The 17,881-nt window shown below is 40.3% G+C and overlaps 1 protein-coding gene across 1 annotated transcript in view; it reads right to left on the reverse strand.

The window, feature by feature from the left end:
- Window positions 1–1,782: 1,782 nt before the first annotated feature.
- Window positions 1,783–17,881, reverse strand: part of CaBP1 (Protein disulfide-isomerase A6 homolog CaBP1) — a 16,842-nt gene continuing 743 nt past the window's right edge. The window contains exon 2 of the mRNA XM_067128998.1: window positions 1,783–3,663. Coding sequence (XP_066985099.1) covers window positions 2,378–3,663 — 1,286 coding nt within the window. The 3' untranslated portion in view covers window positions 1,783–2,377. The remainder of the gene's footprint in view (window positions 3,664–17,881) is intronic.

Here is a 17,881-nt window from a genome sequence, read left to right on the forward strand (position 1 = left end):
TTTCCTATTTATCAGGTCTAATAAATTTTAGCAAAAGGTGGAAAATTCCACAAAAATTTATAATTATATACGAGACTCTTGGACTCAAACCTGGAAAATTCCTGGGGTTCAAGAGCCCTCTCACCATGTCAAGGTGGTCCCATATCAAGGGGGGTACCAGGTTAGCCTGGGTAACACAGATCTTATTTTTGCTAATGGATGCTGTCTATTTCTTGATTGGGTTGGACGTATCCGAAACCGTAGACTTACCAAAAAATTTCGCTAGAACCAACATCTTCTCTTGTTGGATAATGGAATTCTGCTCCAGGGAGTAAGAGAAGGGATATTCCTTCCCGGGCTAACGGGAAGTGAAAAGGAAGCAAAGATGGCGGGAGAAGGGATACACGTAATGGAGGGGATAAATTCTATGGGTTGAAGAGTAGAAGTTTCCTTTTCTGACTTCTTTTTAGCACTTCTATTTTCATATTTCTCCCAATGAGAAGACCACAATTCACATTCTTTACATTTCAGAGATTGAGAGCAATCTTGCCCTCTGTATTTAGCACACACTGAATGCGCATTAACCTTAAAGGAGACAAAAAATTTTCCACGTTTTTCCTTTCCGAGTAATAGCAGGACACTTACGGGAGACCGGTTTCGCTGAAGATTTCACGATCAGGGAAAAACACACAACACACTGAGATTCACATACACTGTTCACAAAACACACAATGAGACTCACATACACTGTTCACATCTCAAAAAAAAAAAAAAAAAAAACACACACGTTCCAAGATAAAGCGAGATTAATATATGCAGGGTGTAAGAAGCATGTCTTAACGCAACGACGGCTAAGAACAATTTGGGGGATGCTGGTCCTACAGGCCTCTTTTATAGCTACTGCTACTCTCTCAAAGCGAGTCTACCATAGCCATCTGTACATGCACACCTAGGGATAATTCCTATCACAAGATGATGTGGTGTTTGTATCAGTATCGGAACAAACAGTAATTCATAAACGAAAAGCCAAACAATTCCTTGCAAGAGGGCTTACTTGACTGATGGGTTTGAAAAATGTAAAATACAATACAAACACAAAGTCAACAAGCAAAGAAGGAAAAGGAATACTCAAGTTTAATCAATAAAAATTCAAACGCCAAAAGTCAGGCAGTGTCATGAAAGATGTCTGGAGTCGACGGCGGTTGGAAGCAAAGTGGAGTGCATACCAACAGGTGTGCGAGGCTTCCCCTGCCTGTCAGTAGTTGACTACCTTGTCAATAAGTTTGAATAGCACTTCCAGCTCACGTTCGCAAGCTAAGTCCCTATGCAAAGAACAACGGTTTGTATTTATGTACAAACAAAAATTCTCTTGTAAAGTAAATAAGTTTACATTCCAAAAAAAATATGAAGCTGGTGTTAATATTGAATGTGTTGGATCTTTGCCCATGTTGGATATGGGGGAAATGAGGACATAGATAAGGTAAAGCTGCAATTACAACAACCAGATCAAACAATCATCCCAGTCTATGATTACTTACCATCTCTAAAACCCATCATGTTTAATACATAACAGCTATGTACTGAACTTATTAGCTAGAAATTAAAGCAGATCAAACCCTTTAATGGACACAAACACACACATGATCAACTGCATTTTTGCCAAACAGAAAATAAAAGAATGGTTGAGTGATTAGGCCTACATGGATGTAGGCCCCAATGATTTGAGTTTCCAATTGTAAAAACAAAAAGAATATTATACAGTAATTCAATGGTACAAAGTATACAAGCAAGGAAAAAACAACATAATACAAAAAAATTTATTTTTTCAAAAGTTCAAAATATTAAATAAAAGTACACTTGTGCATAGGTCAAACAACTGCGATATAAAAAATGTCACCAGCATGTCATACAAGCCCACACTACTTGGTTCCGTTTTCTTTTAAGCTAACCACTGTAAACATATGGCAGCAGTCAATACAAATGCAAAAATGTAGAAAATTCTGTCAAAGTAAAACTGAATGAGCTGTGACTATTATTGTTCCAAGTTCAGGTACAAAATTTTTTACAAGAAAATGCAGAATGATAAATACAACTTTTTTATGATGTACAGTATATACTGTAATTGTACCGGATTGCCATATATACTTCCTAACAAAACCAGTACTGCAGTTGTTCACCATTTATAATAGACAATGTTGCTGTTCACCGCAGTAAAATAGCAGAGGTTTATCAACAAATTAGTCTCTTTCTTTCTCAACATGAGAAACTTAATATCTGCTCCAGCAATGCAGTTAACTGCACTCCAGTACCACTACTCGGTAATATTTATTTTTGCAAGGCTACATCTACATCAATCAATTCTATATCAGTAACCCTAAATCAGATAATTTAAATACTTTTATAACTCTGAATGACCCTCTAGGTCATCTAAATCAACATCTGAAAGATCAATATCTTCCTCCTCAGGGAGAGCTCCATCCTTGCCATCCCATGCTTCTACTTTACTGACAGAGGGCAACTGTGCTCCACGGACTGGGGCAGTTCGACCTCTGCCATAAGATATGTCACGGAGGAATTCATTTATTCCATCCTCACTAAACGATCCCTTCAAGAGAGCAAACTGCATCTTTTTAGCATTAAGAGCTGCAAGAGCTGGGTAACCAAAACCACCAATGTCTAATGCCTGCTCAAGATCAGACTGTGCAACTGCTTCTGACCATACCCAGCCCCACATTTTCTGCTTGTATTTATCACCTAATTTGGTTAACATACTGATGTAATTATTCCGACACTCACTTTGGCAGTCTAAAATATGAGGCAAAACAGCAATAATACATATCTGATGCTTTTTGCATGCTTCTTCTAAAACCTTTTCATCTGTTAACTGCACAATCTCTGGTGGCTCAACATTGACTGCAGCTTTGTCATTACCAAAGGCAACAATATCTGAAGCAGTCCGTCCCCCTTCGTAATCTTCTACATCTCCTTTATAGAAGAACTTTATGGTTGGGTAACCCTGAACGCCATAGCGGCTGGCCATAACTTGGTGAACTGTAGCATCTAAAGCACCAAGCTTAACTTTACCTTTCAATTCTGTAGCAGCCTTCTGCCAGTGAGGAGCTAAATTTTTACAGTGGCCACACCATGGAGCAAAGAACTCCACAAGCCACATGTCATCAGACTTAAGCACAAGCTTTTCAAAATTACTATCAGTGAGCTCAATCACATCATCAGCACTTCCACCTCCACCACCACCACTGCTTCCTCCACTGCTGCCCCTCTTACCAGACAGTTGAGCATTCACCTTCTCTCGAGCAGTCTTTAATGCAGCATCTACAATACTTTGTGCACTTCGCTGTCCATTGTAGTCTTCTGGTTTATTTTTATCTAAACCAAATATCTTAATAGTAGGGAAACCACGAACCCCATACTGACCACCCAAACTCCTGTGATCATCAGCATTTACTGCTCCTACTTTGACTACACCTTTGAGAGCCTGAGCAGCCTTCTGATATTCTGGAACCAACTGCTGACAGTGGCCACACCATGGGGCGAAAAATTCCACAACCCAAACAGCATCACTGTTGATTACTTCTTTTTGGAAATTGGAAGGTGTAAGGTCTATGACACCACTAGACGGTGAATATAGTGCAGACGCTCCACCCAGTAAAACTGCGCAGACCACTGTAAAGAAATGAAAATTTTCATGATAAAATTAATTATTTGGTTATTTACCTACTGTTAAAGTTAGCTTATATCTTCATGCCATTAGCTGCAATCAGCATTCAAAATATAATACAAAATAATGCTTGGCTAACCCACTAGGACTATCTCTGTAATCACCTGTTTCCCACCAAGTGGCAATGGAATGTTTATGCTCTATCAGAATTCTTCAAGACCACCCAATAAGATGTGGGGAGGCTGGGCGAGTTTCCACTTTAACAGTAAGTAAGAATCCAAATAATTAATTTCACCATGAAAATTTTCATAATTTGGAATGAATCTTACCTACTGTTAAAGTTAGCTGACTACCACATTGAATGAGGATGGTGGGTTAGTGCAGCCTGAGATACAATGTTCAGCATAGCGAACTAAAAGCTTTTTAATGAGGAAAAAAAAAAGCTCAACATTCCTCCTTGTTGTGTGATCCTTATTGGTAAGTAGTGTTGCCAGACATTGGAACCACAACAGGGTGTTAGGCCCTCGTACAAGACTTGTCAGAGGATCCTTACAGGGAAAAAGGACTATCTCATATTGTACTAGTTACTCCTGTGCCTGAGTCAAAAGCCCATAACTGACAGTCCAAAAGTGAAGACAACTACCACTTTCATACATGAAGGTGCGCTCCTATACACCAATGTGTACCTTCATGCTCCCAAAATTCAATATCGGGATTTCCTAACAACTAACGATAAGATAGAAAGCAAGGTTACTATCATATTTGGTTCAGGAGAAAGTGTCCCTGCTGGAATGAAAGGACTAAGGGCTTTACACCTCATACTAAATTTTAACATTTTGCAAATACGAGTCAAAAACAGTTACAGATCCCCTGAGCTGCATGACAACCTTCTTTAGTAAAAGGTTTTAAAGGAGATAAGATGTGCCTATGGTACAGAAGCCATGAGGATTATTTTCAAAAATGGTAAAACCTCATGAATCAACTCCATATGCACTGACTTAAGCATTCTTGGAAATTCGAGTGTTTGGTCTCCTAACAGCCACAGTTAAATTGTTAACTCCTCCTCTTAAAGGTTTATGACTGTCCAAGTGAACACAGGTTTGTAGGCTTTGTGCTGGTAATAAACCTGTTTTCTCCCCTCCTTATAGTAAACCCTCCCTTAGGAAGGAACTCCCTATAGTAACCCCTCCTAGTGGCTACAGCTTCCTAAACCAGTTTCCTCACCTTGTTATAGCGCCAGTGAGTTACGGCGCTTACAGCACTGTGATGCAAAGTTCGGCACTGTAATCTTAGTTACAGGGTCTGATTTTTTGTTGAATATATTTGAAAAAGCACCATAGGTCGAGACAGCTGCAACCCGGGGACTGCCTATACACTGTTCATGTTAGGTGCAGGGCTATTCAACACTAAACAGTTTCCTACCTTTCTCTTTTGACTGTTCATCCATTTCCCAAAGGTTCTACTTCCATGATAATGCACCTTACCATAATCAGTGTAAACTTCTTACTTATTTTAACAGGAGCTGAGGTAAAAGTAAACTAAAGAGCACCAATTAACGGATTCTTCACCAGCAAAAGGAAGTGAAAACAAAACAATGCGAGCTATGAACCACTAAAATACTAAAGGAGAAATGACCAAATCTGAATTGACACCCCTAAAGTCTAACAGAGGAACTGAGATGGAAGAAAACTGCAATCTACACACAATGACGGCAAGGCGAAAAATGCCAGAGAAGGTGACATACCACAAAACGTCAGCAATGATACCATGGAATGGCGGTATGTACCGGATGGCTGGGAGAAAGACGACTGGGTGAGGAAGGTAGAGCGTTTTTGCATGATGTCAGCACTTAAAAGGCAATTGCCGAGACATGAGAGCCGTTTTATCACCAGGCTAACTCACTCTTAGATAAATAAGCGGCGGAAGAGGAAGAGCTGCTATAACGAAAAGGAATAATTGTCAAAAGGTGACAAATACGAGGCGATAGAAGGGAAAACTGAGTAAGGGGGGGGGGGGGCTATTGTACACTCAGAGGACTATACAGGGTGAGCAAATAACAGAAAAATTGATGCGCGGCTCAGAACTACTGAGGTAGATGTAATGTCTATCACTAAATAACTCTACCAATCACACACATCACTATCACTCTCTCTAAAAGATAATACATGAGCTGATGACTGAGAAAGGTGGCGAAGAGCACAGGCCTTGGTCCTGATGGTCCTGAGACATGCCATGGTTCCCTGTCAGTGGAGGCCACGGAGCCAGGGCAGTCCAGAGAGAGGGCCACAGAGAAACCAAAAAAGGTTGATCATTATGATGGGGGGTCTTTGCCCTAACACAATGATCAGGGGGGGTCTTTGCCCTAACACATAGTACAGTCAATTTCTAACCATAATAAAAGAATATTTCTCAATTACCTATTATTTTTCTCCTGAACCACACACCCAAAGCAAAAGAAGGCAGAGCAGGAGGAGTGAGAGATGAATTAACCTAGGGTAACAAGTACGCTAATGGAGGAAGAGAGGCAACACTGGAAGACAAAATGAAAAGGCTAATGGCGTGCACTAACAAACTGTCTACGTAACCTCCATCGGCTTCTAGAATCTTCCCATACTTCACAAAATTTTCATCCTCTAATCAGATCACTCATTATCATCTTTACATCAAGGAAACCATACTCGTGCCTCAATAGCTAGGATAACACATACGCAGCCATCATGCAAAACCAGAACATTCGGTTTCCATAAACTCTTTCCTATACTGTACAGTGTAATTCTTTCATCTCAGCTTGTTGTAAATGACATAATGCAAGAACAGAGAAACAAGTACAATACCATACAGGAGAATACCAGCAAGAAATAACCACAGGGACACGGCATGAAGAATTCTGACAAGAAAGTAAACATTCCAATGCCACCTGGTAGGAAACAGGTGATTACAGATAGTCCTAGTAAGTTAGCCAAGCATTTTGTTTTATTTTGAATGCTGACTGCACCTAACGGCATGAATATATAAGCTAACTTTAACAGTAGGTAAGGTTCATTCAAAATAATAATTTGCTTAACCGGTTGGAAGAAAAAAACATATATACTTTCTCATTATCCACACATACAACAGATACTAAAAGTCTATAGCAAGACAAAAATAATATGACTTGCTATATTTTAAACCATCAGGTGGATATTACATTAAACCATTTATCTAAATTACTGAGGGATTCACATGAAAAATATATTTAGTTGCCAAAATCCACTGCCAATGTTAACAGTTTGACGGGATAATCCAAACATTATGAACCTTTACAGTACAGTGCCATCTTTCTTAGCAGCCTTGGCTCTTCAGAAAACTACCAAACTTACTCATTTGAAACAAAAAATCAGAGCACTCAGTTGTCTATGAATATCTGTTTCTATCCATCATCTTCCCCACCCCTACCAGGGGAATGATAGGTACAAACACCCACAGCAGGTCAGTCTACTTCTGTCCACTGTGAATGTGGAGAGGTAGGGAGGGCAACTGATATAATGAAGAAGCATTTAAAAAATAAATCTTAAATTAAGTATTTATATTTTGAAACGAACCTTACCCTTCCATTATATAGCCGATTCACACATTTAACATGGAGGTGGGCACAATGAAAATCAGCAGGCCCTTTACAGGCTACTTAATACAACAGAAATGCATAAAAGTGTTTGCTTACCTAGTGAAACCAATCCACCAGCTATTATTGCTGCCTTGAGAGGATTGTCACCCAGGTACGAGAACCTCATCATGAAGATACCCAAGATCTCTTTGGAGGATACCCACTTCAGCAGAAGGGAGGATAGGGTTACTGTGCCAAAACCCAGCAGAGCCAACAATGGATATGCAACTAGTACCTACAGACATGAAGGTATACTTCCTATACTCAACCGAGAGTACCTCCAAGCTTTCCAACAAAACACATATCCCCTCCACAAATGAGAGGAGCTAATGCTCTGCAAAAATTGTATAGAATTTCTACTACAAAATAAAGATAACTCATTGCAAAGCCAGAAATACAATGCCATTGGGTGGCCTCAGTAACTTTCTCCAAGGATAAGTTTTTCCAAAAATTCAAAGATGTAGCCACTGCTCAAATGTCATGTGGCTTTACCTTCAGAGTAGATAATACATCAGGATCCAACTTTGTATGAGGGTCCTTCACCAAGGACCTAATGAAAAAGGACATTTGCATTTTTATTCATTGGAAGCTCTGGCTTCCAGATAGTACAAAAAAAAAAAAAAAAAAAAAAAAAAATCTTTACATTAGCTCTGATGTCTTTAGTGCAATTCAGAATGTAAATCCTTACAGCCCTCATAGGACAAAAAAGGGAATCTATCTCACTGGGTACCAAAGATTCCGAAGTAGATAAGGACGTTGTTCTAGGCAAGGGCTTAGCCCCTTAGCCCTAACATCATTCTTTGCCTGAAACAAAGGCAAATAGGAAAGAACTGCCTTGTTCTTAGTAAAACCTACCCAAAAAGGCAATGCTTGTATTTCATTCACACTCTTAGCTGTAGCAAAGGCCATCAGGAAGAGAGATTTCACTGAAAGTTCCTTCAAAGAGCCTGTTCCAAAGGTTCAAACAGTGGTAACAAGAGAAACCTTATAATGACATCTAGGTTCCAAGATAAAGAGGGTTTCAGACACCTGGGAACCTCCTGCTGAAAACCTCTGACTTTTTTGATATCTTTGTCCTCAGACAAAGATATCATGTCTAAGAACAGAAGCCAACATGGCCCTATAGTCTTTAATAGCTGCTACTGCAAACTTTTTCTTATACCTGAGAAATAAGAGAAACTTAATGATGTTTATGGAGGTACAGGTGCTGAAAACCCCCTTACCTCGACATCACTGGTGTTGGTAGCTTCAATTTGTGGAATCCCTCCTGGCACTGATAATGCCTTCCTACAAGCTTTCAAGAAGCCTCGAGCTCGCAGGAGACGGACAGTCTCCACGCAGTCGGCTGCAGCATGTTGGGGTTGTGATGTCAAATTTCCTCCCTTGGTTGCTTCAGGGTGATCAAGGTCATGCGACAACTAACAGAATTGCCTAGCTTGCTGATGACTTTTTGGATCATAGCAAAAGGGCGAAAAGCATAACAGTCTAGACCTGACCAGTCTAATAACATGGCATCTACTACCCATGCCCAAGGATCTTGAACAGGTGAACAAAACACAGGCAGATGATGATTCCACCTAGTTGCAAACAGGTCTATGAAGGGGGAACCCCACAGCTTCCACAACCTGTTGCACACCTCCAGATGCGAGGCCCACTCCATCGTTATCACATGATCCTAGCGACTGAGAATATCTGCTAGAATGCTAATTCTCCCAGAAACAAACTGAGGCAGTAAGGTGATGTTCTTCCTCTCTGAACATAAGAGGATCTGCCTTGTCAACTGAGAGTCAGACTCGGGCTTTGTCCCCTTTGGTGTTTCAGGTACGCCAACGATGTGGTGTTGTCCGAAAAGACTGCAACTGTTTGATTGCATACCAGGTCCTGCAGTCCTTTCCATACTGCCAATAGTTCCAAAAGATTGACATGCAGCTGCTGCTCCTCTCAAGTCCACAGACCCGACAGCTGCTTTTTGCCTGCAATCACTCCCCAGTCTTTGTCTGATGCGTCTGTATACAACAGGTATGGGTTCTTGAGAGCCAGTGATACTCTTTACCAAAGATGAGGTTTGTCTTTCCACCACTGGAAAGTTTCTTCCAGATCGATGGAAACTACCACCATACGAGAATCTGGGAGCACCTTCTGATCCCAATGTTGCCTTAAAAAAAATGCAAAGGCATCATTCTTAGCCTTGACCCAGGTACAAGTTTCTCTAATGAAGACTTGTGCCCTAACAGGGACGACCACTTCTTTGCAGGAACAGGCCTGAAGCTTCGAAATTCGAGAGCTGACAGCAAAGAATCTACACGTTTCATCGTAGGGAAAATCTTGAAACTCAGTGTTGATCTCCATCCCAAAGTAAGTAATTTCCTGTGAAGGAGACACGGTCAACTTTGAGAAATTTATGACTATCCCCACCAACTGAGCAGGACTCAAAATCATTTCTCTTGACCTTAGAATGCCCTCCAATGTGGGAGCCAGAATCAGCCAGTTGTCCAAGAACAGGATCATATTTAAGCCCAACAAATGGGCCCACTTTCCTTAAGGAGCCAAAACCCTTGTGAGAACTTCTGGAGCTGGGCTTAGGCCAAAACACATTGCCCTGAACTGGAAAACTATTACCAAAAACAAATCTCAGGTACTTTCTTCACGCCATCTTAATGGAAAGTGAAAATAAGCATCCTGCATATCTAATGATACCATCCAGTCCATTCTCTGAATGGACGCTAGACCTGAGCTCACTGACTATGAAGAACTTTGTCAGCCTTACAAAGGCATTTAATCTGGAAACATCCAGAACAGGTCTCCCTCCCCCAGTAAATTTTGGGACTAGAAAAAGGCGATTGTAGAAGCCAGGGTCTGGCTCCACAACTTCTTCTACTGCCTCTTTCTTTAGATTATTATTGTTTAGTTTAACCAGACCACTGAGCTGACTATCAGCTCTCATAGGGTTGGCCCAAAGGATTAGGGTGATATACCAGGTCCAGAACTGGGACCAAATAGATATTTGCATGATGATGAATGAATGAAAATGAAGTTTAAAAGAAAAAACTATATAATAAACATGCTTTTACACTGAAACACATGTAATACTATATATACATTTGCTCGTTTCCAGAAAAAAAATAAAGATTAAAAAGAATGATTTCAAAAAATTAAAATTTAAAATTCAGAATTACTTACAATTTTTTTTTTATTCATTAAATGCCCTGTGGGCTTTTGTTATTTTCATTATTTACTTGGTTTTATATTTTGTCTCTTAAGTTACACTTCCTCATGAATGTTAAAATTGGTATGACTGAAAATGTATACAATTCTGACAAAATCTCCCCCATCAATTTATTTCCAAAGGTTGATACTCACTGTTGGTTATAATTTGGACAGTCACACAACACATGTTTGACTGTTACCAACACTTTGCATTCTGGGAATTCAGGAGGGCCATGTGGACTGTTCATCAAGTGTCCATGTGTCAAACGAGTACGGCCTATTCGCAGACGTGTCAGAATTACTTGTGTGCGTCTCTCTCTCTCTCTGACATGATAAGCTCCATTTTCTAACACTGGATTTTATGTTTCAATTTATTATTTATAGGTTCGTTGTTTCATATATTTTGCCATTTATTTACAATGATGATTGTTTTTACATCCCTTATGTAATCACTTATTGGGATTTTTACATTTGCTCTTGCCATGTGGACTGCTTCTTTAGCTGCTTTATCAGCTTCTTTATTTCCTTTAATCCCTACATGGGCAGGGATCCAACATATTTTAAGTTTCAAGATCTCCAACTGAAGAACTTTGCACTTCTCCTGATTGTGGAGATACTAAGAGTGTGTCACTAAAGAATCTGACAATGGAGGTAGGCTTACATATGTAATCAAATAACCTTGCCTTAGCACCTCCAAAACCAATGGATCCGCACTCAGATCTTTCCATACCATACTTCATAAAAAGGGGAAAGCCTTCCTCCTACTGGCAACAGAGGGCTGGAAACTTCATTTCAATGACTTAACAAGTCCCTTAAATGACCTACTGGATCCTCTGGAGGATCCTCGAAATGTCTCCTTAAATCTGAAAGGTCTAACTGAATTTCGTCTGAGACAAGAACTCCTGCTGAAGTAGAGGGCCTACAACAAGGAGGAGGAAGGCTGGACGTCTGAGCTTCAGCTATCAAAGATTGTGTTTTCTGTCTTCTCTACTTCCTGTGCAATGGATAATAAAACTTCAGAACCCAGGATTTTATCCAGCTGAGGTTGAAAAAGGACAGCAGGCTTCTGTGAATCTGTCACAGACTTGGCAAGATAAGAACACAAGTGTTTGCATTTCTTAAGAATCAAATTGGTATAAGAGTGAGCACTCTCACCCACTGCATCCTTTACTGCTCCATCTAAACAGCCAATAAATTCCAAAACTTCCTCGCCTGAAACAGTCCTGAGGGACCATGGAAGAAAGTTCAGACACAACCATCAATCACCCCATGAATGAGAGGTTCTCCAAGGATCTAAACATGGTTTTGATAAGCAAATTCAATTCTTCTTTAGAAAACATTACTTTCCCTTTGTTGTGCACTCTCTTTTTCGACGGATCCAAGAGCAAGAAGAAAGCTGAATCCTTCCATGAACCTACCTCAAGATTAGGAAGAAGGCCAGTAGAGTAAGAATTAGTTCTCCTTTTACCCATATACAATGGCAGAAAAAGGGAAGCATTCTTGGATGAAGATTTCTGATCCAAAATCTGCCAAATAGCCTTGAGTCTACCTAAAAAAAAAAAGCCTTAGTGAATTGAGGTACAATAAAACCCTGTATTCGTGGTCTCATGATTCGTGGACTCACCTATTGGCGGATTTCTCTATGGAACCTATTCGTGGATATCTCTATGGAACATATATATGCAATATCTGCTGAAATTTTGCCAATTTGCAGTATTTTTCATTGACAAATATTCACTAATTACTGTATTTTCATGTAATTTTCATGACTAAATGCACTTCTTGTCATAAAACTATTCAAATACTCAGGTACCCAGGTAGTGCTATAGTTGCGATAATTCGATGGGGTAAGCAATTAATACCGATATGACAATATTTAGAAAAATATTTTTAAATTTCGCAGGGGAGCAGGCAGCAGCAGACAATCAGGCAGCGAGAGACCAAATTACAATAGACCACCTTTTCCTCCATCTCTTTATCCCATCTTCTAGTTAAAAAGGTAAAAGAGAATAAAAGTATTGTTAGTAACGTTATACTCTTGCGTAAATGCGTACAGCCATAAACACCCGAACAAGAAACTTGTTTTGCTTATAACCGAATTGGAGAAGAAAAGCCATTTTGCTTTTATTTTTCAACCATTGCACAGTAATAAATAAAATAATTACTGTAGTTATAGTACAAATGAAGTTAAGTAGAATAGGACTGATATATTTTTATACATTATACCCGTATTCGGTATGGATAAAAGATTGCCAATGAAATATACAGTACTGCTAAATTTACGCTGCAAGTTGTAGCTGCAGCTGAGAAAACAATGTTCAAGCTGCTAATGGCTATAAATTATCGTGCATTGGCAACATGGATGAAACTTGACCGTAATTAAAATTGGAGAGGAAGTATTTTAATCAAAACTACTGGGCATGAAAGAACACACATTACTGCTATTTTTACGCCGATAAACGATGAATATGTAAAGTTTGTACTATGATGAAATCAAGTGAAAACAGCAAACGGAATCTTGATTCTTTTTTTTACACAAAAACATGCCCCCCAAACAGCCAATGTCAACTATTAACGAAAAAAATAGCTAAACTAATTTCACAATGAGACGCATTTAAGTTATATTTCGACTTCACTTCGTATAATGAAAAACAACCTTGCCCCATATAAATAAAGTATCTAGAGATTCATTTACACTAACCAGAAGCAAGAAAAGCACTCAGAACCGAGTTAAACATGGCGAAATAAACTTACCGCGTAATCGATTTCCAAACCAAAATATTGATCGCAATTTATAATACAAAAGCAATATAATATATACAATATTATTGGGTACAGTGAATTAAAGCCAAACATTTTTAAAGATCCATGGAAAAGATGCATACAGTATTCGTTATGCTGATGTTTGTATAATACGATATTATGTGAATACAGTGTACTGTACAGTATAATGTAGGGTAGGCTACCGTATATGTAAATGATATACCATAGTGTAGGCTAAGCTAATTCTTGTTTGTTATTCAATGTCTCTTTGTACTGAATTCTCGTAAGTCACTCTGCATGAACCTCCAGAATTAGCCGATATCAATAATTACTATACTGTGTATGTATAGAGTATACTTTATGGTATAGGCTAGGTTACCATATTTGTATACATGGTACCAAATACCCTAGTGTAGGCTAGGCTATATTCAAGATAGGTTTTTCTAAAAAATGATGGTTTTTTTGGAACCTAACCAAATTGTCAGTAGGATAATACCTGTACAGGCAGTCGCTGGTTATTGGCAGCCTCGGTTACTGGCGATCCGGTTTTACGGCTCTTGTCTAGCGGCAGTCTGGTGGTTTTTGCATCAAGTAGGCCAAACCCGGCGATAATGGGACAACTGGAGAGAAGAACGACAGGTAGCAGACCAGGAAAAACCTGAGCAGTGCCGAGTAATGAGAGGCAGGTTGCTCCTTTTCTGCAGGTTCCTCGACGGACAAAATGGGTGATCCTGGGGGCTCCACGGTGTCTTGCACTACTGGAGTTGGCTTTTGAAGAAGGCTCGACACTTTATCAAACTGGAGTTGAAGCGGTGCCAATGAGGAAATTCTCGTGGCATCCGAAACTGGAAATTCTCCTTGCAGGGTCATGAAGAAATCAGAAGTGGGGTGGATTTCGAGAGGGGCAGCCCCAGTGACTGGACGCACGAACGATGGGCTCCCATCCACTGTTGAAGCAGACAGTGACTCCTTGGAGGCGACTGCATTGTCCGCAGACACTTGGCACCCCAAGGATAGGCGCTCGGCAATCTGAAGTTCCCACTCCGAGCAGTCAAACACTGGCTCTTCTAACTCGGAATCTGGGCACTCATGAACAGGCAAGGCAAGAACTGTGCGCTCATGCGATTGGCGCTCGGACATTGGTGCTCTAGAGATGATAGCTCAAATGCCGAACGATCTATGAGTTGGTGCTTACACACACCACTAACGTACACTGGGCGCTCGTACTCTTGGCGCCCATGAGCTGGACTGGCACACACTCGTTTGGGGACGGAATGCACTTTCGCACCTGAAAGGGAGCCAGAATCTCTTGCTGGCGACTTCAAAAAACTACAAGAAGGGAGAGGGCTATGTTCTCACTCTACAGCTTGCTTACAAAACGGGGGCGAATCTCAATCCACCAAAGCGCCCGGCCTTTTCATGGCCTAGATACATTGGCAAAATGGTCACTGTATTTCTTAGACGAGGAAGAATCTGAATCACTTGAAGAAAGGGCATGTGCATCCATTCGAACACCTTTCCAACAGCGTTCTTCTGCAGCCTGGGATTGGCAGACAACAGGCTGGGATGAGGCAACAACTGCTCTTGGGCAAACCCCACCGACCTCCCTTGGACAGCAAGTTTGCTTCCTCCCATGTTTGCAAGGGGAGTTTAGCAGGGACCTTGGTCTAGGAGCATCGGTGGGACGAACAGCCGTCCCCTCCACTGACACTTCATTCAACACTACGCTATTAAATCTGTCCATTAGGACCTTTACAGAGTTCCCAATCTGGGAAACAGTACTGACAAGTAAATTAAATTTCTGATATACCTGTGCTTCTAAGCTGGCAATGGTATTGGGTTCAGCAGAATGAAAGCTAGGTACAGGAGTGACAGGAAAAGCTGGAGGACTGGAAATGGGAGAAAAAGCTGTCACAGGTGTTGAAGGGATAGGCATAACATCAATATCATCCCTTGAAGAATGACCAACACTAGCAGAAGCCTTTGCTTCGGCCCTAGCTGTAGCTTTTCTAATTCGGTCACGTAATTTGTCCAAGTGTGTTCCCTACAAGTACAACAAATGGTATGTGGGTCATATTTTGCAGACATGAGTCTAGTTTTGCAGCCTTTGCTTCAGTACCTAATGCTAGACAAACTATAGTCAGACATAATGGTCAAAATTCCAACTGAATAAGTCACAATTGAAGAAGTAGTCCAAAATTCTAGTTAAGCTAGATAGCTGCGCTACCAAAAGTAAAGAGTACTTCACCAAAGACGATCTCCAACCATCCGGCAAAAAGCGAAACAAGAACTGCTAATAACTGGTGTTCAGTCATTAACCCGGCAGAAACGAATTGAGCTCTTTAGCTACTTTGTACCTATTCTTCCCCGATAGTGGGCAGGGCAGCATACCTACATCCAAACAAAAGAGAGCTACCGCAAATTTCGAATTTTGAGCTGCCATATAAATTAGAAACTATAGCTATGTAATTATTTGGTAAGTTACTTATATAAAAGTGGGGGTTCAAGATCTTTGTTCTTACAGACAGTGGGGTTCTTATTCATTCCTTATACAGGGTCCATTCAATCTGTGAACACAGTATGTATTCCAGAATTCAGTGCCTCTTTCAAACAGTATTTTGCAACTGTCTGAAACAATACACAGCAATACACACAGTCCCTGGTTATCGGCGGGTTCCGTTTCTGAGGGTGTGATGATAACCGAAAATCGCTGCTAACCAAAAATCGGCAATTTTCAGTGCCTTTTCAGCGATTTTCAGGGGTTATTGGCGCTGAAAAGTGCCGATTTTCAGTTATCGGCGCCAATACCCAATTATCGGCGCCGATAAGCGCAAATTGCTGATTTTCGTCGCTAGAAGAGCCCCATAAAACTGGATCGCTGTTAACCGAGCCCACCGTTAACCAGGGACTGCCTGTAATAATCACCTTCCATATTCTGATAGTTGGTTTACCTTTGTTACACTTCAAAAATATGTGGCTGAAAAAGGAACCTGGTGCTGAGGGACAGTTAGGCATATCAACTTACAAGACTAAAGTTAGCATCAGATAATGGTGCTCCCCACTTTGCTGAAACTCGACCAGTTCATATTGGATGCCATTATGACAAAAGTGTGAAGAAAGTTGTAGATTCCACAGCCAAACATAGTAAAATTCTATAATATAAACATGGGGTGTTGATCTGGCTAATTGTCTTTAAACATTATACAGAATCCCAGTGAGATCAAAGAAATATCGATTAATTTTTCATGTGACTGATATGACTATCTATCACGCTTGGATAACATGTCAAAGAGATTACGAGGACAAAAGTATTCCACAGGAGAAAAGACATCTCCTACTGGCATTTAGGATATCTTTGTCTGTTACTCATCAGAGGAAGAAATGTATGCCTAAAAGAGGACATCCATCTTCAAATGAGATATCCAATGATAAAAAAAAAGAAGGGACAGCAAAAGAAGTCAAATCAAAACACACATGGATGTGTTGCCTGACAAAGTAGATCACTTCCCAGAAACAAAAAATCCTTGCTCGTACTGCTAGCGACTTGGATGCAAATATCAAGTGTATCAAATGTAATTTTAATTTTTGCCCCCCCTCTTGATTTTCAATTTGGTAAATGACCATAGGTCAATTAAATAATGGTGGGTTAAAGCTTTGGCAATCAAATACAGTATACTGAACTTACTTACAGAAGATTATTCACAAGTCTGGTATGATCTGTATCACCATATGGACATGAATCTTGGTGTCCATGAATCTCGGTAAGATAAATCTATAAGAAAATTTTTACTTGAGAATAAAACATTAGGAGTCAGATAGCAGGATAAGAACATCAGGAGTCACATGGTAGGACTGAGTAAAGAATTATAACAGAAATTAGGGTAGTTAACTGGGGAAGTTCTGTAGCCTGTATACAGTAGATGGGATAATGAATGGGAGATGATGATTGCTTGGATATGCTTCACACAACCATTGGGAGAACAGACTAGTATGTGACAGTGTCAGCTGGGATCTTGCAGACATCAAAAGAGTTGCAAGACAAACTTACTTAGATGAGAACTAATAAAACGCAAGCTGTGATGAGTATTGGTTTGTGAAAGATAGCCTAAAGCACAAGAAAAAGAAGCAAACTTCACAGAAACCATTTGCATCATTCAGCACTGAGGTGATAACGAAAAATAATTGGTACAACTATAGGGTAGCTCCGTGTCGCCGACGGCACTATAACTTGACTTTTACTACAGTTTTTTGGCTGATAATTATGAATTTACCTTTCATTTTTGGCGCTCGAGTCTAATTAACCTGTAATTAACTGCCGAAGTCCATGCAACAAGGGGTTTCCATAAGCAATCTTCACAAGACAGAGCACGGCTGCGTCTGTTTCGGACGGTTCATATCCCGTCCGTCAAGTACAATTTGTTAACGTATGGGTACCCAACCGCCCCGGCCCAGTACTAAACACGGCGAAGGGACATTCCATTTGGCCGACAACAAACAGATGCACTGCCAGTATCAGAACCCCTAAAAGTGTAGAAAAAACCAGTTGGAAAGGAAAAAACAGGCACGGAGCTAATATACAGAATTACCAAATAATTTCTAGCCACATCCTC

This window comes from Macrobrachium rosenbergii, chromosome 3, assembly GCF_040412425.1.
Source record: "Macrobrachium rosenbergii isolate ZJJX-2024 chromosome 3, ASM4041242v1, whole genome shotgun sequence".
Classification (NCBI taxonomy): domain Eukaryota; kingdom Metazoa; phylum Arthropoda; class Malacostraca; order Decapoda; family Palaemonidae; genus Macrobrachium; species Macrobrachium rosenbergii.